Source organism: Lutjanus erythropterus, chromosome 9 (genome assembly GCF_056507025.1).
Source record: "Lutjanus erythropterus isolate fLutEry1 chromosome 9, fLutEry1.hap2, whole genome shotgun sequence".
NCBI classification, from domain to species: Eukaryota; Metazoa; Chordata; class Actinopteri; order Lutjaniformes; family Lutjanidae; genus Lutjanus; species Lutjanus erythropterus.
Window position 1 is genome coordinate 12570114 of NC_139325.1, and position 23069 is coordinate 12593182.

General features: G+C 40.6%; 1 protein-coding gene across 2 annotated transcripts in view; it reads right to left on the reverse strand.

Moving 5' to 3' along the window:
* znf407 (zinc finger protein 407) overlaps window positions 1-23069 on the reverse strand; it is a 205395-nt gene that overhangs the window by 79068 nt on the left and 103258 nt on the right. For both annotated transcript variants that reach the window (XM_084726175.1, XM_084726176.1), the window contains exon 5: window positions 6124-6290. In XM_084726175.1, the coding sequence (XP_084582301.1) occupies window positions 6124-6290 (167 nt within the window). The remainder of the gene's footprint in view (window positions 1-6123; window positions 6291-23069) is intronic.

Here is a 23069-nt window from a genome sequence, read left to right on the forward strand (position 1 = left end):
AGCTCTGCCCACTACAAACCACTGAGAAGAGTACAGGCAAAAAACACGACTACAGAAATATGTCATGTGAATTATCCGAAACTGTTCAAACTTTGGCAGGACATTCTCTGACCGTGTAGTATCTCATAGCTCATTGAAGCTGAATAGGATTCAGAGCCTTTGATGCGTAAACACACAAGCAAAAAGTCTTCTTCCTTCCTGTGTCTCTAAACTCCACAACAGTTCCTGAGGATCTGGTCAGACCGTTTCACCCTATCAGAAAAACAGAAAAACAGCACCGGTCCCTCCTCCACTCCTCCCCTCCCCTCCTCTCCTCCCTCCCTCCCTTCCATCTCTCATTACGCCCAACGCTACAAGACCCCACCACAGAAAAATCCATAGCCATCGATCCCTGCGCCCAGCCACGGTCGCCACAATTATTCTTGAGGAGGAAACGTTGGCGATAAATTACATGTGTGCTTTTCATCTGCTGTTCTGGTGCGGTGAGCCCTCTGAGGACCTGGGTGGGGACGGCGAGGTGGGGGAGTCAAAAGAGTGACGTGCTGTCAGCGCCGGAAGATCAGGCCTGTTAAAGCAGCATGGACCCCTCAGACCAGCAACACAAGCTTGCATAGATTACTTTGATTCCTGATTCACCTTAACCTCTAGCTTTCATATCTTTTATCTGTACACAAATGACACTTAACCCTTACCTTAAACTTTATGCTTATGCAACATTAACCCTAAAACTCAAGATTAAGTCTCACTCTAAGTTCAACTGAAGGTTGGGGTTACATTAAGGCCAGACGTAGGTACAAGCATACACAAATAAAACTATACGTCACAAACATTGGTTTAAAAGCATCCCTGACCCAGCGTACCTGAAGTCTAGACACGAAAATGCCATAAAAAACTACATTTCCTGCTAATGTGTGCTGAGAGCCCTTAAACTTTTTGGCTATTTGAATATTGGCTCGTCGCTTCTCTTTTGTTCCCATGATACACCTCAACCCTCCACCCCTCACTGGAATTAAATATGCCTTATTGTGAGACAATAAAAGAACTTTGAAGTCAAAATATACAACCTCTCTTTGCATGTGTGTGAAAATATATATATATATATATATATATATATATATATATATATATGTATGTGTGCGTGTGTGTGTGTGTGTTTTAAATAACCCCGGAGGCGTCTGCATGCAGCTATAATTGCCTCCCTCATTAGTTATGTTTTAGCAGGAGCGAATGGGAGGGCAATTAATTTTACCGCTTAATTTTTGACACGGAATCCGCTGCTGTATTGATGTGCTCGCCATTTTGGGTCTCATTTTTCAGGGAAATTAATTGACAAAGTGCGAAGATTTATCAGCATATCGCCAGATTAAGCGACAAACTGAAGCAATGAGGAAATCAATTGTGGCCCTGTCGCTGTGTTCAACCCTCCTCCACCCCCTCCTCACCCACTCCCCACAACGCCCAGGAGCCTGGGAAAAGCTGGGTGGGTCAGATGCAGTGCACTTATTTATTTATTTGAGTCGCTCATTCATCAGCCGTTACAAATGACCCTGGCGGCTGACGACCACTGAATCCCCAACCCCCGCCACCCCACCCCCCCTCCCTCAGACACGACTGGTGTGTGAGGAGGGAGTGATTAACATAAAAAACACACAAATCAGGGAGGAACAATGAATCCCGTTAGAAGCAGGAGAAGGAGAGCGGAGGTGTTAACTTTTTTTTCCTTTTTTTGGGGAGGGGGCCTCCACATGTCACGACTAGCAACTCAATCCACAGAAGGATGAAATTTGACGTTTTCTGTTAGGGACTCTGTAGTCTTGGTGGTTTTGCCTGGCTGCGATGGAGTTATGGGTGCAAATACAAAATCTGCATTGATGAGTTTGCGTGTTTATTGCTAAGTCCCACTCCATTATGCCAGCCAAGCTTGTCATACTCACATCTTTACAGTTTAAAATGATAACTCTAATGATAATTCTGAAACAATGGGTAAAAAAACAAACAAAAAGGCAAGACTTAGACCTGAGACAGAAGTAGACAGAAGCAGACTTCTCTAATTTTAGCCAGTGATCATCAATGTTAGTTAAGATGACACTTACCACTAGCACATCTCAACAGTTGTCACTAGCTAGCTAATTAAGCTAATCTTAGCACTGATGGTAATTGACATCGTTCTGGTGGAAATCTCTGGTGGACTTCAAGCCCACGTAAAAAGGTCTGACATTTGACACACTTGTTGGCTATATACATGGTAACTTCTTTAAAGACAGAGACTAAACATGCATGTCCCAGACAAAAAGTAAGCCGCATTATTAGTTGATGATCCATGTAGAGGACATGTGAATACAGAAGCAGCATTGTCAACAGGAGAGCTAGTTAATCCAAGTATTTATAAGTATGACAAGGAAAAATTACATGCAAGCAAGACAGAAGTTAGATTTGTGTTTTATGATTTGTATTTTTAAATAGTACATTTCATTTTTAACACAAGACAAAAAGCTTTTAGGATGAGGACTAACCAATGTGTCTTGCAAAGGAAACATAAGTTGCTTGACTTGGGTTGCTGGATTGTAAACTTCTCCAAGCCTGCAGGACAGAGCAGCTAATGTTAAAAAACTAAAGCCTAAAAACTGATATTGTAATGTGTAGGGACCAGCTTCCTGACACTAAGTAAATTATAACACAGTCACATATCTGTGATTACGGGTTCCTTACTTTTTCATACATCGTCTCAGTGCTCAACCTATGCTCCATCTATCTCATGGAGTTTCACCTCGAGATCATAACACCGAGTGCTGTTCTGAGGGATCAGAAATGTTATTTTAAGGGATTATAAACCAATTATACACACTCGACAAAGACCAACTCATTCAAAACTTGCCACTCTGATGAAGTTCTTGGTGGTGCTTTGAGTTTTTCTTTACCGAGCGACTTTGAATTTTACAGTTCCAACAAATGAGCTAGATGTGTGTATCATTACACTCAGCTCCAGTACAAACTCCCCAGTTAGTCATCGTCCTGTGAGCCTCTACATAACCCACACACACACACACACTCTGTAACTCACATCCCCTCCATTACTGACTGCTCTGTTCCCAGGGAAGATTAGTTCAACTTTAAAATCTCCTACTTATTTTATTAGTATTGCATCTTAGTGCCGTGAAGGAGCCGATTTATAACCTTTAAACAGATCACACACATGCAGATAATATTTCAGTGTGTCAGGTTGGCTGCTGGAATGTGATTGCAGTGATTGTGTAGCCGTAGCTAACCGTCCAACCCAGCACCAATTACAACTGGCAAAGGAGTGTCGGGGGGTCACACTGGAGCAAATTGTGTTAGCTTTTTTTTGGGTGTCGCTAATCAAGTCGGGTCTTGTTGCTCACTAAAATGAGGCTGTTTCAGGTTTGTTCTTAATTTTCCTATTTTCTTATGATCCTGCTCGGTCACCGTTGATCTTTCAAGCACTTTCCTGTTTCCATCTCAATCACTTCACTCACTCTCTTCAAGTCTGCATTTCCTCCTGCCAAACTCACACAAAGACACTCACGCACACACCACCGCCACACGCCTCTCCAGGTGACAGCTAGGTGACAGTGTGACAGCCGCCGCCTGATGGGGAATGATGAGGGCTGGAAACAAATGAAAATAAAACGTCTAATTATGTCAGAGGCGCCTTGACGTTACATCACTGTTAAAACACATTTAAAATAACATCCAGCAAGTCCACCATCTCACACACACACACACACACTTGCACACACAGCAGGCACCCGTGACGGATGGAGGGCTCTCCTGCAAGCGCTCAGTCAGGCTGTCAGGCCACTGGCTGCTGCTGCTTCTGTCATTGACTTAAAAGGGCATCAAGGAGCTGTGTGTGGGACATTACTGAGGCCGAGGGGAAACTGCTGGGCTGCAGCATAAAGACACTTTCAGAGAGGCTGACTTGGGCTCCTATCGAGGGGCTATTATTCAAGACAGTATCCTCCCACCGCCCACCGCACCATCTGTCTATCCAAAGTTTTTAGTAAGTAAAAAAACATGAGTCAGTGCAGTCCCACAGTGTACTGAACTGTACTGTACGTACAGAAATGAAAGGATGGGACTGGGAAGAAAAGCACTGTGTGTGTGAGAAGACAGATATAGCGAAAATATCCACTGATTTTCTACATTTTATGTTTTCATCGTCATGATGCTCTAATACCAGTACCAGTGTGCTAGTGATAAAAGAAAGAGAATAGACTACAGATCCAGTTGGTGACTGTCATTTCAGGTTGCTGAAAAGCTCTAACATGTATATTTAAATTAGATTTGAAGGGATGGTTTGGATTACTTGAAGTGGGGTTGTGTGCTGTTTGGAGAGACAGAGAAGAGTACCAGCACGGAAGCTAAGCAATCAACTGCTGTGGACAGGGTCAGCAACAAAAGGTATTTTAGCCACTTAAAAAGGTCCAAAAAAGAAATCAATATCAGTTTAAGTGTATACTATACTTAAAACATTTTCAGCACTTAGCCATCAGAAAGTCTTTCCTGATGGGAGGCTGCCATTATATAAAACAAGTATCGCTCTCTCCAAACCAGCCAAACTCTATAGGTGAAAACAGTCATTTTATCTTGCAGAAGATGGGAGCTGCTGGTCGACTGGTGCCTCGATCTGTTTGCTTGTGTTTTTGTGTGACTTCGGTGAATCCAAACTAACATTTTAAAAGATCAAAATCACACAGTAACACAAACAAACTAACATACAGATGCAGTGGTAGACCAGCAACTCCCATGTTCTGTGAGGTAAAATGATTCATTTTTCAGTTTGGAGAAGGCTGTATTTGGCTTATAAAACAGAATTTTCATGCCAGAAAAGGCTGTTTGACCGGAGGTTTAAGCTGTGAAAATATTCTAAATACAGCATACACTCAAACTTACTTTGATTTTTTAGATTGGCCTTTTTTTAAATTGCTGAAATAGATTTTGCTACTGACCCTGTCCACAGTGGCTTATTTTCCTACACCTCCTGCTTCCCCTGCATGTTGACCTCCATCTCCTGTAGGTAACACACTGACTATATTTAACTACCTCATACAAACCCAAGGTAAGGTTAAAAAAAAAACACTGAGAAAAATAACAATATGCAATATTTTCTGTATTGCTAGCTGCATTAATGATATATGCCACATATTTCATGGTTTCCAAGAGACCAATACTGAGTTCTTGAAATATAATTGCTACAAATAATTAAAACTGTAATCTACTCAAATCGCACCAGTTCTCTTTTTTTGATCAAAGGTGGAATGGTATGAATAAACATCCAACACAATTAAATTATTGTGCATTTTTTAATTTTTTATCCCATTTTGCATCATAGATAAAGGAACACACACTGGTCTGGCTCTATGTGGGAAAACACACTCTTGAGGATCAGATGGATTTGATGAACACACACTTGCTGACCAGCTGGGTTTGGAGAACACACACACTTGGTGACCAGATGGATTTTGGGGAAATACACATGACAAACCAGTTGGATCTGGGGAATACACACACTACCTTAATTCCCTCATCAAGAAACCCTCCAAATTTGGAGGATGTCAGACAACAAAAACAAACACGAAATCCAAACATCTCCTTCTTTCTCTTTGGCTATTGTCATCTCCATCCAAATATAATTGGCTGATATAACATCACATAATTGTGACGGTCCTATCGGGATCTGGATGCAAGGGTTTAACCATCTAACAAGAGTGTTTGCGAGACGGCCAAGAACTAGTTCTCGACTTTCTCTGGATGTTGAAAATCGGTACAGATGGACGTGGCTATTATCGGCCAAAAACGTGTGTATATTTTTTCCAAACAAAGCTGTGAAGATTCATAATTAATGTGAGATTTTCACAGTTAACACACAAACTTCATTTTGTTAAACAGCCTACAGCTATAGAGGTATGAAAAAGTACATTCTGTCTGATCCAAGTATAGTGTTTCTTGATGAATAACCTTCTGTCTCTCACTCGGTGAAACACTGTTTGCCTGTTAAAAAAGGGAATCACATGATTTTTGCCATTTAGAGCGTCAGTCGAAGTGTTTACGGAGGAGTAGGAGCAGCGACAGTTCATGGTGTAGGTTACCAGTGTCTCTCACCAGTGTGTGTCCTGTAGTGGTCCTTCATGGCCGACAGGTTGAGGAAGGCATAGTGGCAGGAGGGCCAGGCGCACTTATATGGTTTCTCCCCACTGTGCAGTTTCATGTGGTTGTTCAGGGCCCATTTTTCACTGAAGGAGCGCTCGCACAAGTCACATTCAAACTTCCTGCAGGAGAAGAAGAGAGGCAGAGGGGAACGAGGGGGAGGAGGAGGAGGAGGAGGAGGAGGAGGAGGAGGAGGAGGAGGAGGGGAAAAAAACGAAGAGTTATTTACTGATCCCAAAGCTGACGTAAAACGCTAGACAATCTACCCTGTGAGAAAGGAAATGGAGGTTGCTGGGTACTCGTGCGCACACACCCACTGAGCACAGGGCCCGTATGACTGCATGCTGTACATCTACGCCCAAACACACACACACACACACACACACACAACACACACAGAATGCAGTTGGCTGCTGGTGTGTCATGTCTGTATAAGCAGGCATTGATTTTTCTGTCCTGGCCTGCCACCTCCACCATTTATTCTCTGCTTTGCACCAGGGCCCAGAGGACCAGAGAAATTCTGTTACAGTCCACACACACATACATACACACACACACACACACACACACACACCCCGCAGGGCCAGTGGGGAGAATAGAGTTCACCTGTCCAGCGTCCCTGACCACTTAGCCAGGGCTAAATGAACAGTTAGCAACATTTTACCTCCCGCCTCTCTCTTAACGCTCCTGCAGCAGAGCTTCCCTCCATCTTAACTTCTCTACAAACACGGCCTTCTAATCTCTGCTCACGTAATCGACACCAGCGCTCGCTCTGTTTCGGATAGTCGGTGCCAATCCAATTAGAGCTGCAACAATTAATCAATTAGTTGTTAACTATTTAATTACTTGCCAACTATTTTGCTCATTTTTTTAAAGGAAAAAAAAGTTAAAAGTCTCTCTCTCTCTCTAAAAAGTGCATATTTTCTAGTTTCTTTTTACCTCTATGACAGTAAACTGAACATCTTTAGGTTGTAGACAAAGCAAGAAATTCATTGCTTCATCTTGGACTGATCGACATTTTCTCCTTTTTCTGACATTTTATAAACCAAACACCTAATTGATTACATTCTTTGAAATAAAGGTGCTAACTACAATTATAAAATGTTCTTTGGCTCATCTCGATGGAGGACCGTTTTTGGTTCCTGGTAGAATCTTTTAGAAATGTTTCACTTGGAGCCAATCAGAGTGTTCCACCTAGAACCTAACATACAAGGTTATACCTAGAACCATCTGTGAAAGGTTTCACTCAGAACCTGCTGTAAGAGATTCTACAGAGATCCCATAAATACTGCAATGGTTCCATCCAGAGCCCTCTTTAGGGGTTCTATCCAGAACCTCTCCACCTTCTACATGTGCTAACAAGAACCCATCCAGAACCTTTTTATATTCCAAGGGTTTTATATCTAGAAGCCACTGAGGCGGCTCTACCAAAAATCTTTTTATATTCCGAGTGTTTTATCTAGAACCAACCACGGGGGTTCTATACCTCAGTCTTATTTCTATGTGTAAATAAGACAGTAAGAGGAAAATAATGGACAGATTAATGGATAATGAAAATAACCATTAGTTGCAGCCCTGAATCCAATAAATGAAAAAGCATGATTTATCGTGTGCGCTGTGTGTCATTTTGTAGTATGGTGCCAAAAGCTTCTTTTGATATCACAACAGAAATGTGACTGCGCATGGCATTCTCTCTTTACTCTGGACATCTGTCTATTCTTATGCTGACGCCTACCACCTAACAAAAGCTGTGTTTTTACCAATGTGTAGGATGTTTGCACCTATATTCATCTGCTGTGTTATTAGGCTTCAAGAAACACACACACAAGTAAAAACAATAGGAAAAAGCCCGTGCTTGAATTAATCTTTACCCCCGCACTATAATTTAGGCACAGAATGACTAATGTGCGAGTCATAAACAAATGAAGTCGGGTTTTGGGGAGCATTCGTCTTGCAGCGAGGGCCATGTTATTTTAGGGAGGGCGGCTGTCTTTAAGTCCTGATTGTGTCGCTTAATCCCCGTGGTATCTGTTTCATAGTGAGCAGCATGACACTCACCTGAACAAATAATGACTCCAAGCAGCATGTAGCATGTGTCTGAATCAATAATTCAAACTCATACATCTTCCTTACTGGAAGGAGGGGGGGAACGGCAAAGGGGAATGAGAGGGAGGGAGGGAGGGAGTGAAAAAGAGAAAGGAGGGAATTAAAGATGGGGAGGTGGGGAGAAGGAGAGATAGAAAGGAAAATGTGTCCTGGCTTCCATATCAATCTATATGTTCCATAAAGATGAATCTAAATGTGATATGGATGTCATCCTGCGCCAGTTGAGTGGACATTTTAAGCTCACTTACCAGGAAGGATGGAGTAGCTTTAAAATGGCGCCTTTATCACCTGGCTCTAAGCTCAAATGCATATTTAAACAGCACTGTTTTCCTCTCGTTCTCATCAACCCACTTGGCAGAGACTTTATTTGACCAACAGATGTATGTCTACATCTGTATTTCCTTCCTCTTCCTTCCTCCCTGCGGTATTTATAGAACAGCTCGTCGCCCATGCCACCGTGGGAGAGGTAAATAAGATGAGTGAAGAGATGCTATCTTTTATTGTAAGCATTATGCACAACACTCCTGCTTTATGAGCTAAACGGGCCATTGTTTATCACAGGGCGTAATCGCAAAGTCAGGCAGGCAGGCAGGCAGGCAGGCAGGCCTTGACGTGGGCACGCGGCATGCTGGGATGGAGGGAAAAACGAGAGAGAAAAAAAGGCAGGAGGAGAGGAGAGAAGATGGAGGAGTCAGGGCTGGCAGAGTTGACTATCAGTGGGGGTTTTGTAAGGATGAGAGGAGGGTTTGCGTCTGTTTTTATGGGATCAGATGGAGCGCTTTGATCTTGTCCCCGCATGTCAGATCCCGTCACGATCCACCGTCTCGCCCATACATATGCATACTGCCTCTAAACAGCCAGGCACCATGCAAAACACACCAAAGGTAGGAGGTAGAGGGAAGAGAGATAGAGGGAAAGAGCACGGGAGAGAGAGAGGTTGAGTGATTTTGTGTGTAGTTATGCATGTGTATAAAAGAGGGAGAAATGGAAGGAGAGTCAGAAATAAGAGAGAAAGAGGTCTGCTGATGTAAAATATTGAAGACTTATAATGCTTGCTAGAACTGAATCTCAACACACAAACCAGCCACAATTAATTCAGAAACGCTGCCAAAGCATTTCAGATTCAACATAGCCTGAGAAAGTTCTGAAACTCTGAATTTTTAGGATTATATGGATGGCAAGTATATGTCCATGGCTGTGGTCTCTAACTATATGTAATGAAGCCTGTTCTGCTTTCAAGCCGACATATGTGCAAGTGTAGAACATGAACACCAATCTGTTGATAGTGGGAGAGACGCTGGACGCAAAACTACAATAGAAAGACACTGCAATCAGAGCATTTTGACCACTGACTGTAAATAAAGGTGGTTGTCACATGTCCACCCCTCCCACTGCAAAGAAAGTAAAGCCAAAATATCCCTGGTAATTTTGTAGTAGTGACCGGGGTTGGATGCAGGGTTGGTTGCTGCATTGTTGAGTTCCTGCCCATACACCTGGCTGACTCAGCTGTAAGCAGAGCTCAGCTGTCCATAATTACATGAAACCCTCTTTTAATAGCATAAATAGCAACTACCTTGAACATTCATCAGCATAAGAAGTATCTAAAATGACAGAAACTATCTTTGGGAAGAATGTACCTACGTGTATTTTGACTTCTTAGTTTGGTCTGTGTCCAATCTGCTAACATGGAGAGAGTGGAGTTTATGACCTATGCTGCAGCCAGCCAGCAGGGGGCAATCAAGTCTTCTGGTTTCACTTGGGAGGTTTATCCTCCACGACTACAGCAGCGCATGCATATTCTGCAGCTGGTGCCTCCTTTAAATTCTGTTATATTTTTGCTTTAATCTGTACGTTTTTTTTTGCTTTATTGCTGAAGCACACCTGTGACATAAATACAATCATAAGCATTGGAATATGATCACAAATGCAAATGGCATCTTTCAAACACCCAGCCCGATCAGCTGGACACACTGCCACGGACCACCCGAGGAGGAGAGGAGTAGAACAGGGACAAGAGACATGCTAACCCATCCTGGACTGAATGCTGGTCCTGACTTATGTCCAGTCAGGAAGGTAGACAAAAATGGGAGGGCCCACTGATGGGAAATCAGAGACTCTTATTTTACAAAGACCTGCTCAAGCTGTTGCACTTGACAGGCGGACAAACTCTGAGCTGACAGGACGCAACATGTAAGACTCCAGCAGGACGAGGGGAGATGGACTCAGCCGGCTGAGCTCAATCACAGTCACAGATGATGGACAAATGTTTTCCAGATCATTTTATGTGAAGATGTCGACCGTATTGTCATCACTACCTTGTTGCTGCTGTCTATATTCAACTTTTAGCCAATTCAAAGAGTGCACCACAGAATTATTTCCTTGATGGGTTTGTGTATATGTAAATAAATAAGTGTATAGATCAAAATGTATTTATTAGTTATTTTATTCTATCCTATTCTGATTTTAATTATCTATACTATATGTTATATACAGGTAGCATGAAGGAACTAAAATTTTCTTTTTGTTATGCAACTGTGTTGTGTAATGATCATAAATGACCTTGATACCTAAAGCTGTCATGTTGTCCATCTTATATGTACACAGGTCTTCCTCAGGAAAAAAAGGGAAATTAGATGCATATTTGACTAAATGGCTGCTGATGTTGTGATAACTTAATTACATTCATATGTGCTAAATCACAAGATAAATAAAATACATTAATATTAAATATAATTTTGAGGAGGACGATGTGTTGGGTTGAAACACTGCTAATAAAAAGGAGCTCTCGTGTTATTGTGTGGGTAACTTTCTATTGTATTCTTGTACAGATTATTAGATTTCAAATTAACACTTTATTTCAGGTGTTTGGTAGATTTGGTGGTAAATTCCCACACACTAGCAAGACCAAACCACAGTCAGTTTCAAATCTTAGAGCAAATACATATATTGAATATATAGAAATATATTGAAATAGGAAACATTAGTTGGAATTGTCCTTATTATTCTGCATTGACTGCTGCTCAGCTTTTCCACAATATCGTTGAGTTCTGATCAGCGGAGGCCACAGCGGGAATAAACTGTGATCGTGAGCAAGTTCCACTTCCAGTCATTACATCTCCACTTTTCTTTCTCCTGCATCTCTCCATCCCCTCCCTCTTTACTTCCTCCTCCCCTCCTTTTTTCCCCTCTGATCACGAAGCAAGGCGACATGATTGACACCCCGCGCAGATTTATTCAAAGACCCAGGTGGGCCTCTTGCCTGTACGTTGGGAAAGCTGCATGCTACTGTGTCTATACTGTCACTCATTACCATATCTATACCGTGGTGTGATCCTGTCATCAGTTCAGGCATATAGGGCTACTGTCAGAACATCACAGGCCACACTGGCCTTAATTGTGATATAAATCCCTGAGGAGGAGTAACTGTACCTCTAACAGGGGTTGGAGGAAAAAAAAAAAAAGACCTGACTCATTACCACACACACTCACTATCGCCCCCAAGTGGCAAGGTGGTGCTTGTTTAGGGAGATCTTGCAGGTTAGGTGATAGGTGTGTTCTGGAACAGTATGTTAAAAAATAGAGGTCAGTTTTGTATGATTAAAAAGATGAAACATTGTAAAATTTAACTATTACTTTTAACTTAGACTTACTTTCTGGGCTTTAAAATGTTAAGTTAAGTAAACCTGAAAGGACAAGTTGAGGTAATTTTGTAATGATTCCAACAAACATTTCTAGTCAAATAAAATTGGTATTCATTCAGTTGTACTTGAGAAAAAATAACACAAGATTAAGATATTAAGTTCAACCAACTCCCTTCAGTAACTTAACCAACATTTAAAAAAAATTGATTTCCTTTTACATTGTCTTAGTTTGAACAGTCAGTTTTGTTTTATACAAAGAAATCCCCTCTGCAGCTGCTCCTGTTGGAGCTACTTTATTCCAGCATTGGCACAAAGACAATATATGAAACTGTTCCCAGTGAATGTATTACATTTTAAATATATTTATATATTATCTTTTATTTTATTTGTAAACGTGAGTTTTTCTAACTTGAGGTACTATACAGAGTTCAATCATCTCATTAAATTAAGAACATGATCAGCAAATTAGCACCCCTCCCAGCATGCGTTGTTTGAGTATAAAGGGAAATTTGTTTGTAATGTTTATTAGTGTTTATTATAGTGAAGAATTGCTGGTTCAACTTAATATCTTAACCTCATTGAACATATTTTCTCCAGTACAAATGAATTAATATCATGTTTATTTGTTTTGAATCATTACAAAATTACCTCTGCTTGCCTTTACAAATGCAGTCAAGCTAAACTTTTAAGGCGCCACAGACATTAACCTTTTAAAGTTAAAACAAATATCTTATTTTTACAGAGTGGTTTGTAGGGTTTTCATGTAAAAACAAACAAGCATGACATCATAAAGTGTATTACAGACAGCAAGTTTTTATCATATATGTTTTCCTCAAACTATAAAAAAGAAGGGCCTGGGAGAGTTTTAACTGTCACACAATGCATGCTGGGAAGTCTGCTAATATGCCGATTATTATAATTTAATCAGTTGATTGAATTCATCAGTACGTTCATTCAACTCATCATTTATTTTTAAGTTCTGAAGTGTTCTGACAATAAATACTAGAAATTTTAAGTTTGATTAACTTGAACAAATACAATGTATACATTTACATTAAGTTAATGACAAAAACATTTGTTGATTAAACTAAATTCCTGGGTGATTTTCTGTACAGTGAAATGTTTCCTCTAACCCAGCGATTCACTGCATCAGACAAAAACTCTGACTTTCACTGACGCTGTCATAGCTCAGGGCTGAGCTGACACCCCTGCTCCTCCTGACTGCAAGTTCGCTGCGGAGCATCACGCTAATTCAATTGGCAGGAAAACAAACAGTATTTTTTTTTTTTTTATTTTAATTGACTGGATTAATTGTGTTGGCCTTTTTGGGCAGCTAAGGATTCCTTCCGTGGTTTTTTTTTCATGCGGCGTTGGCCGGTCGGTGAGAGGAAATAATCCGCCTGTGCTCTCGCACTGCAACACAAAGACAGAAAAGAGAGAAAGAGGGAGAGAGGCCGACTCTCGCCTCAAGCCAAACTGACACAAACAGACAACTTCAAAGTGAAGACTGTTGTTTATTTGGTGAAGGGAAAAGGGGGGAGAGAGGGGAAAAAAAGAGAGAAAATTTATCTGATATGCAACTGTCAGGAGAGCATTTTCACATGCAAAATAGCGAGTGAGTGAGAGAGATTACCTAGAGGGAGGAACATGACAGCATTCACTAGGGTCAGGATGGATCATCATCTTCAGCCCCCCCTTCCCTCCCTCCATCGCCTCTCTCTTTCTCCCTCCATCGCTCTATCTTTATCTCTCCCGCTCTCTGTTTCCCTCCCTCCTTCCTTCCGTTTTCCCCTCCTCTCCCCTTTCCCTCTCATCCTGTTTTCAGACTCCATCACTCTGCACTTCGACAACCCGGCAGCTTAAATCCAGACTAAATTAGCTGAATGAAGATTAAATCATTTGGCCCTGAGCTCTCCAAGATATTGGGAGGAAGACTGAGTAAGCCTTAAATGGTGGCTGACTGGGTTCGGACCTATACATGTGTCTGAGGAGAGGCTCTTCCTTCAGTGGCAGTCAATTGAAACCTGATTAGGGGGGGGGTGTTGGGTAAAAAATGGGGAAAAGATTAAATTTCTGGGACAAGTGTTTCCTAAGTAAGAACGCTGGCTTCGTTATTTTTCGTTTGCCTGCACAATGTCGACCGACGACAGGCTTGTTCCCGGGCTAAGATATCGAACAGGGCAACATCATCGCTCACGGTGCTTGGGAGAAATGTTCTCAAAAGTGCTGTAGTCAATGTGGTCTTTAGGTACTCAAATCAGGGCCCTATCGTATCTACGTCTAGGATGACATTTTTGGTATTACAGCAACGTGTTTCTTAACTAGGGTGACCAGATGACAATGGGTGAAATTCGGGACAGTGGGGTGGCACTCACTGTTATCTGTTTTAAAACAGGTTGAATGACATCAACAATGTGTTAGTCACAGGGGCCTAATGTAGACTAATTGATAATTTAATCAAAGGGTCTTCTTTATTGTAGTCACAGCAGCAGCTTGTTGCTAATTATTCATGAAAATCTGGCAGTGCTTCGAAATATTAAGTGCCACATTTTTTAATATGACTGTGCCACCAAGTCAGGTCTCCTCAGAATTTTTGCCTTCACGTATCAAGTCAAGTTTAGCAAAGACAGCTCTCCTTTCAGCTTGTTCATATTATCTACTACTATAATCATTATTTTAGGGACAAACAAGACAGAATTTGGGATTTGGGACAACTGCTAGTAAGTTTTACTATTTTATCTTAGGATAGAGATTTAGCTATTATAGACCTGTCCTAACTGAAGAATTTCCTAAGTCAGGAATTCTGAGTCAGGATGGCATAGACCCTGCCACGAATTCTAAATAAAAACTTAGAGCACCACTGTTGTCAGGTCTGTACGACAATGATAATGAAAATGGGGAACAACATGAATGTCAAAATATTACAACTGAAACTAAACATATGAGGATACTTTGTATTAATGGCTGTATATCAACTGTCAGGACAATTAATTTTGATTTTAATCTACATGCTACATCTGTTCACATATTTACCCCATGACTCACTGCTAAAAGTGAAGCTAAAATTGATTAATTGTCTTTGACCCTTCCCAAGCCCCACCCCTTTTTGCCCAATGCTCCACTAACAGTTAATCAAGCTAAAGTCGGTCAACTTTCTCCATTTCCTGTAAAATCAATACAGAGCTCACATCTTAAGTTAGCTAATGTTAGCAAAATATAAGCTAACTAGCTAGCTAATATTAGCAAAACACTGGATAACCAGCTGGCTAATGGCTGATGTAGATTAGCTAAGAAGTTAGCTAGCATTTTGCTAATATAAGCTAACTTAAGGTGTGAATATGTGTCTTAAGTTACAGCAACATATTTTAACCATCTTCAAAATTTGTTTTTATTTTCACTATAGACGAGGCTAGCACATAGCATATCTAAGTACTGGAAACAGGAAAGGAGGAAGTTAACCAAGGTAGCTGAGCTAGCTCAACCATCACTGAAGGACAAAGGAAAAAGGGGCGGGTTTTAGGAAGGGTCAATTATTGCAAGCTTGCTTACCAGTGACAAGTAAATTGAGACAGCCATTGTCAAGGTCACAGGTTGTCTCCTGTACATTTTAAACACAGATACAGGTGTGACAGAATGAGCATGTAGTGGAAAACCAAGTTTACAGTTCTGTTTTGGTTTCTTAAAATAAGATAAGATACAAGGTCTGAGATAAGATTGGACACAGCTATGAATTTAGGAACTGCTTCTGTAATAGGAGGTAGGATTTTGTCCTGTCTTCAAAACTTAAGACAGGACAAGCAGTTAGGAAATTTTCTGTAATGAGGCCCCAGTTTCCTGGATGGTGCTAGTTAAACATTCACATGAACACCGACAACCATCTCCACCGGCCTGCTGCAGCAGATACAAGTACTGTACAAACTCTACTGCTGTAGAAAGAATCTCTCAGGAACAAGTCCAAGAATTATCCCAACAGCAGGGCATTTTAAAGTGAAATATCTACCGAGTTATATCATACTTAGGCCCGCAGGAGTGTACAGCCAGCATGTCACACAAAACAACAACTAAAACCTCCATGAAGAGGCCACATGTGTCTGCAGAGCATTGTAGATGAACCTCCTCTGAGAGGACTGCTGCTGCATATGACTGCAATATAAACAACAGCACACAACAGAGATGCTGCTGCTGATTTATGTTTACCTTCAATCCCGGGAGAAAGAGGGGGAGGAGAGAGAGAGAGAGAGAGAAAAAAAAAAGATAATGAAATAAATAATAAAAGACCAGGCCCATCAGATAAGCTCCTGTTTATCCCGCTGTAGGGCAAATACAAATTGTCAATTTAATGAACACGGTGGACGTGATGAAAGCGGGGTGAAGGAGCCTCCTGCCTGACAAACAATCAGGAAATGTTATCTTAATATTGTTGCGCTGTTATTCAGCCCATAACTTAGGGGGTGGGGAGAGGCCATGAGGAGAAGGAGGTGGCACGGAGGTAGGGGGGGGCAGGGAGGCACAAAGGCCAGGTCCCTCTGTGGTGGCCCTGTTATTGCCTGTTTTTATTATGAGCCATAGCTCAATGGTCCCAAACACACTTTGAAGCACACAGACCTAAATTTGAGCCTGGGAAGAGTGGTCGCACACAAATATAGACAGACCCTTGTGCACACTTCAACACACACATTACGGAAAATTACTAGTCGTCTTGGTCAGACTTTATTTTACAGTGCGCTAATGAGATGTAACAAGCTGTATGTTGCATCAAATTAGACAAAAAAAATTAAATAATATGGTTTTTACTAGACAAGAAACCAACACAACCATACTCTTATTAGACATCATACACCCGAACACTAAAAATATTATCTTCTCTATTAGACAATACTTATACCATAACTAGACACCATACACCTAATGATACACAGGATTCACCATTAATGTTTTTCTGTCACTTGCCTGGTCGGACAAGTGGGTCAGGAATCTATAAACTGTCATAATTATTAGTGGTCATCAAATGACAGCAAAGAACTTTAGTCCTTTAGTTAACTGTCATGTTTAATCTAGGGCTGCAACATCTATAAAACGCCAGAAATAATGAAAAATGTCCATCCCGGTTTTTCAAAGTCCAAGGTGATGTCTTTAAATGTCTCATTTTGTCTGTCTAAAACCCAAAGATGTTCAGTTTGAAAGCAGGGGAAATCTCTCTATCCATATTCAGCATTTTGTGCCATTTTACATGAAAAATGACTTGAACAATTAACAGTTAATTGATTATCAAAATATTTTAATGGTTTGATTCTTTTTTGAAATTTGTCTGGTAGGACAAATGAGTTCCTAGATTTATTTGCCCAACATAGAAATTTACTTGCCCGGGGCAAGCAGGCAAGCCTTACTGTTGAGCTCTGACTAAGATGAAACAAACTAAAAGTAGAAATAATATGTTCTTTGTTTGACTCTTTATTAGACCCTTATTAGACGTTGAGGGTAACTGGGGGAAGAATACAACAGAACTGTATTGTAAACTAAAGTGAAATCACATATCTGTCCAACGCTTACTTCTTTAATTCTGTCTACAGTATTAGCATAGGTCTGTGCAGTCATCCCGAGATAAATATTCCTCTAACTCAATAATTTTGGTCCTTACTTGCCTCACATATTGTTTTTAAATGGGGAAATAGCTGACATGTCATTTCAGTTTTTTTCAGTTTACAGTACAGTTCTGTTGTACTGTGTCCCTAATTACCCTATAGTAAAGGTCTAATAAAGAATGCAATACTGTCCAATAAAGAACATTAGTTTTTGTCATACCTTTTGTCCAACTTGATACAAAATGCAGTTTGTTTTGTCTTATTAGTGTACTGTAAAATAAAGTGTGAACTAAGTCTTTTTTGCAAGAGAATGAAACAACATGACTGTGAACAAAACACCCTAAAATGATCTCTTTATTCGAGTGTGTGCGCATGCTGCTACGACGTCTTGATTCCACACTCAGTTAATTTAAAAGCTTAATAGGTTTTACGGATATCAGACTATTAATCACAATGTTTTAACCAAAAAACTGCAAATCAAAAGCTCCAAAAAGCTTCCTGCTGGAATTAGCAGCCGCTGAAAAGTACTGGAAATCTGATTTGTGTGACACTGTTCGGTCAAAGGCCTCTTCCCATCCTTTAAACGGCACTTTAAAAAGTGTCCAGATGCTTCACAGCTCAAAGTTTTTTTTTGTAAGTCTTGAATTTAAAGCATCGCAATCTGAGGAGCCACCAAAATTAACTATTATCTCCATATTTATATATTGCCGGCACTAAATTGCGTCGGGAAGAATTACTATCAATATGAATATCTGCAACAATAACTCAGCCGCAGTGCTGAGGACAGGATGCTCTTTATCAGGCTTCTGATAGGCCTTAAATACAGCACAAGGCAGCCATATCAGAGCTTTTTCTCTCTAATATCAGGCCGCATTAGCACCTCGTAAATCAAATTACACTCCTAGAATTTCATTAGGCTCACCTGCCAGCACTGCTGTGCTGCAGAAATATTTATGTTTTTATGCTGCGATTGTGTGCTCACAGGTACACAAAAGGGAAGGGAAGGGGGGCTGCGAGGGAAAAAAATGGGTGATAAACCTAATTATCTTTTAAGAATACAGAGAAAATGTGTCATAAATTGTGGCGATCCTGAGGAGAGCTGGCGTTCTCGAAGCCTGTGGGGCTGAGAGTTGGGGGACAAGTCTGCTCTGCTGTTTACCATCTTTAACCGGGGCTAGACTCCCGCAATCCAATTAGCGGCTTCCCCAAATTCGCTCTAAACAGAAATCAAACAGGATGATGTATGACGCCGATCACCGGGCCCTCAACAGCGAGCTAATCTGATAAAGCGGAAAAAGCAAGACTGCTAATAGTGCAAATACTTGTTCAAACTGGATCCAAATGTTATGATAGGAGTCTGTCTTTGTTATTTAATTACCTCAAAACAATTTCACATTCCCATTTGTTTATTTGTTGTTGTTGTTTGTTAGATTATATTATATGCATCCTAAGCATCTCCGGTTTCTTTTGCTGAGCCGAGGCGGGGTTTTAGAGGGAAGGGGATGCCGACATTCCTGTAATTTCTTTCCCATCTGGCTGGCCGGTGCGGGTGGGTCTGGGATGGCGGGGTGTCTGGGTATGGATTTTGATTAGACACAAAGGGAAATGACTGAGCCAGTGACCGTAACGACAGCCACTTAATAAAAGGTACAGTCTATACATCAAAGAGCATCTAGCTGTAAATCATTTGGCCCTGTAACGACGTGCATCCCCGTCCCATTACCGAGCCCCTAACAGGGCCACTCATATTTACTCTCCAGGCCCCAATATCATTTTAGAATAATGAGCTTTGTCCCTTATCTAATTAACAGGGGCCGAGGTTCATTTGTTTTTCTCCCCTCTCCTCTTTCTCTCAGAAATTAGGACGCTGGCGTGTTGGTTTTACTCACAAATATTTAGCGATTTTAATCCGCGGTACGACCGGTAAAAGTTATAACACGGATAGGAGGTGGTGACTATTGTTGTAATGTTGTGTGTAATTGCTGCATGTTGCAACCAGAGGCTGTTTATCCAGGATTGTGTGTGTGTGTGTGTGTGTGTGTGTGTGTGCTCCACTGGGCAGAAGTAAAAGACCAGGTCCATTCTCCCTCTTATTACTGGAATTGTAATTCAATGATCACCTTAGATCACACGCGTGCCATAAATCAGATAGGCTTGACAGAGGATGAAAAATTGTATTAATAATGTGAAACTTATTATACAGTCCCAAATGCTCCCTTGATAAATGACATTGTTTGGGCCTGACAATGATTGCATTTAAAACATTATTTCTGTTTTGTGCTGGTGTGTGTATGTGTGTGTGTGTGTGTCTGTGTCTGTGTGTGTGTGTGTGTGTCTATGTGTGTGTGTGTGTGTGTGTGTGTGTACACTGCTGGACATAGCACCAGTGGTGCGCTGGGTGGGGAAGACAGAGGTGGGGTTCCCGAGCTTCATAAAATATTCAAGATGTTTCTCACCCTTCTCTCTGGAGTCAGTGGGCAGGCGATGGCCGTGGCAGTAAGGGTATGAAATCTGCGTGTGTGTGTGTGTGTGTGGCCGGCACAAGTGAAATGGCTGGTGGCTCACCGCAGCGCAAACACCCAAAGTCCCAAACCACAGAAATGAGCCGCGCACATCTTCAAGTCATAAAGAAGCGTACTCGCATTATTATTACGACATGTCCTAGTCAGATATTAGCGAATGTGAGGAACTGCAGAAAAGAGCTGCACTCGGACAGTCATTTATGAACAAGCCTGCTATAGCTTTTATTTTATTTTCTGAATATGTGATTTAGAGAAGAGTTTATTTTTCTTCATAAGTCAATTTATACAAGAATGCAAATATAAGAAAGAAGCGAGTATAGACTTAGTTTGAGCAGAGACATGAAACTCCTTACAGAAAATAATGAGGAAAAAGCCTGAGAGTCAGTACAAGTACTGTGTTTGCATTCTTTCTTTCTCTCTTTCTATGCCGTGTCCTATCAGAACAAGCTGGACAGCAGCATTTACAGGGGTTTTTTTCAACTGCTAACATGCAATGGTCAAAACTGAAGTCATGTTGTTAAACCTCTTCAGACAGTCAGCCTAACTAAAGTCTACGTGGACCAAACTGTCAATCATTTTTCATTGCCTCGGGGGCGGATCCGTGGCATGACGTGGCAACTGCCACCCTGAGAAGATGCCTTCCACCCCAGTTTTGGACAAATCTATTTCAAAATATATCTATGATATATATCTATATATATGACAAGTTGTGGCTGAACAGAAATGTGCAAGACTGTAACTCTGAAGTCTAAGTGCAAGCGAATGCAGCAAGAGATGATACGCTATAGTTTATAATATAATGCTCTGTTCAGGCTACATTTTAGGCAAAGTGTTGGCCTTATGTTCAATGAAAAACAGACATACAGTATATTTGGAAAAATAACTAAAGATTTGAAAATAAAACTGTATTGATTTCTAATGCCACCTTCAGATATTTCTATTGGTTTCAATGTTTTATCAGGGTTTTCACAGCCTATCTAACTCAAAGGTTGGCCACCTTTGTATTATTGGCTGCAACCTTTGATGAAAATTACAACAAAAATACAAAGACTTTTATATATCTTATATCTTAACACATGTTCTCCAGCATTTGCCTCCTTTGTCTCAAAAACATCACCCCATAAATATTTCTCCAGGTCCACCCCTGCATTGCTTTCACACAAATTGCATTCGACAACCAAATTTTCCATTCATACTTCACCACTTGCAAAACACTACAGTATATACACATTCAGTAAACACCGTTTTCAAAACTGTGAAAAAACACATTCAATGATTGAAAGAAACATTTATACAGTAGCATTTTAGTAGAATATTCACAACAAAATGAAGTAATAACTATAGACTATTGTTGTAATTTCAACTGCAAGCCTATGCAGGTGATTAATTATTTATGATTAATTATTTTAGGACAGTCACTAATATATATTATATTTTATTTTATAATGAAATATAATATAAATGATTTATGTGAAAATCTAATAAAAAAAACTCCACAAAGTTCATCGATGTAATGCACCCTGATGTTTTTCGGTCAATGTGTTAAGTGTGACAATGTATGTTTCTGAGTGAGAAATGCCAGTTTTATGCTTTTATGAGCTTCTTTTCAGACATCTATTAAACATGTTGGTGTTTTTTATGTGAGGTGGAGGTGAGATGAACTGTTCAGGCGCACATCTGTAATTCAGATGGTATGAAGAGAGTTTAACAAGTGGCCTCAGTATTGTCCGATGCTTGTTAGCAATTGAAAAAACCTATAAGTACACAAGTCCAGTCTGCATTCACTAACAATGAACTGCACCGAACGGAGCACAAAGCAGCAGAGAGAGAAAAAGGATCTGGCACAGGTCCTATTTCTTTTCACAAGGACGAACACATTAAGTTGTAGCACAGTATTTTGCTAATGCTGTCTTGTTTTCAGCACCTAGCTCTATGGATTAAGTGCCCTTGCTTAGTGCACAACCTGTCATGAGGGATGTAACGTCCGTGGCAAAGATTGAGCCAGCAGTCTCAACCCGCCTGCCTGCCAATGCTGTTGCAAACTAGCACATCAAAACTGACAAGAGTAAAATGTTAGCCTTATGTTCTCACACACCAATTCTCTCTGTTCAAGTAACAATCAAGAGATGCCCCAGTGGGACTTGTGCTGATCCAGCGAACAAATACTCACATCAGATACTTGTGATACTAACCAAAATCCATGGATCAGATGGAGGGGGGGGACAATCTAATAAAAAACTATTGACAAATATTGTAGCAAAGCCAGTGAAGTGCAAGCTGCCTGGAAAAAGCAATTGGCAAAATGTTACGAGTGCAATATGAGTGCTTCAAGAGGCAGAATCAGAGCTGGAACTTAAAAGCATCATGCAAATGTGTTCAAGCAACAAACAAAAATAAGAAAAGTGTGCTGGAGTAATAAAGAGGTAGACATTTGAAAAGGGATTACCAATAGCATTAAAACAGAGTTAGTAACAGAAAATATCATGTGCTGGATGACCAATTATTACAGATGACATATGGGGCTTATATGTGACATCCTATGTCAATGCCTAAGTCTGACAGCAGACCAGATTGACTCTCACTTTAAAACGAACAACCAAACAAAAAACATGGTGTTCCAGCTAAACTGCCACTTTTACCACAAATGGAGAAATCCAGTGTGACGGCAATTCAGAAGAATATTTGATGCATTTTGCAGGAGGTTTTCATGGCTTTACAGCAAAGTGCACGTGAATGATTTATTAATGATTGTTACGGTTAAGACAATTTTAAAGAGGAACATCATATTGAAACTCTTGGTAGTCTGTACTGATAGATCACCCAAAACACAGAACTGACCAAGGGCTAAAACTTGCATATGTGAGATGAACGTCACGCACATTAGTCCTAACAAACATCAGGGATGGGTATTGGTAGGATTCCACTGGCACCGCTATTGATACCAAAACTTATCCACGCTCTTATCAATAGTACTTTCCATAATTTGATGATTATAATATAATTTGTAATTGGAAAATGTTAACAACCATAAACAATACAAAATTAGTTAT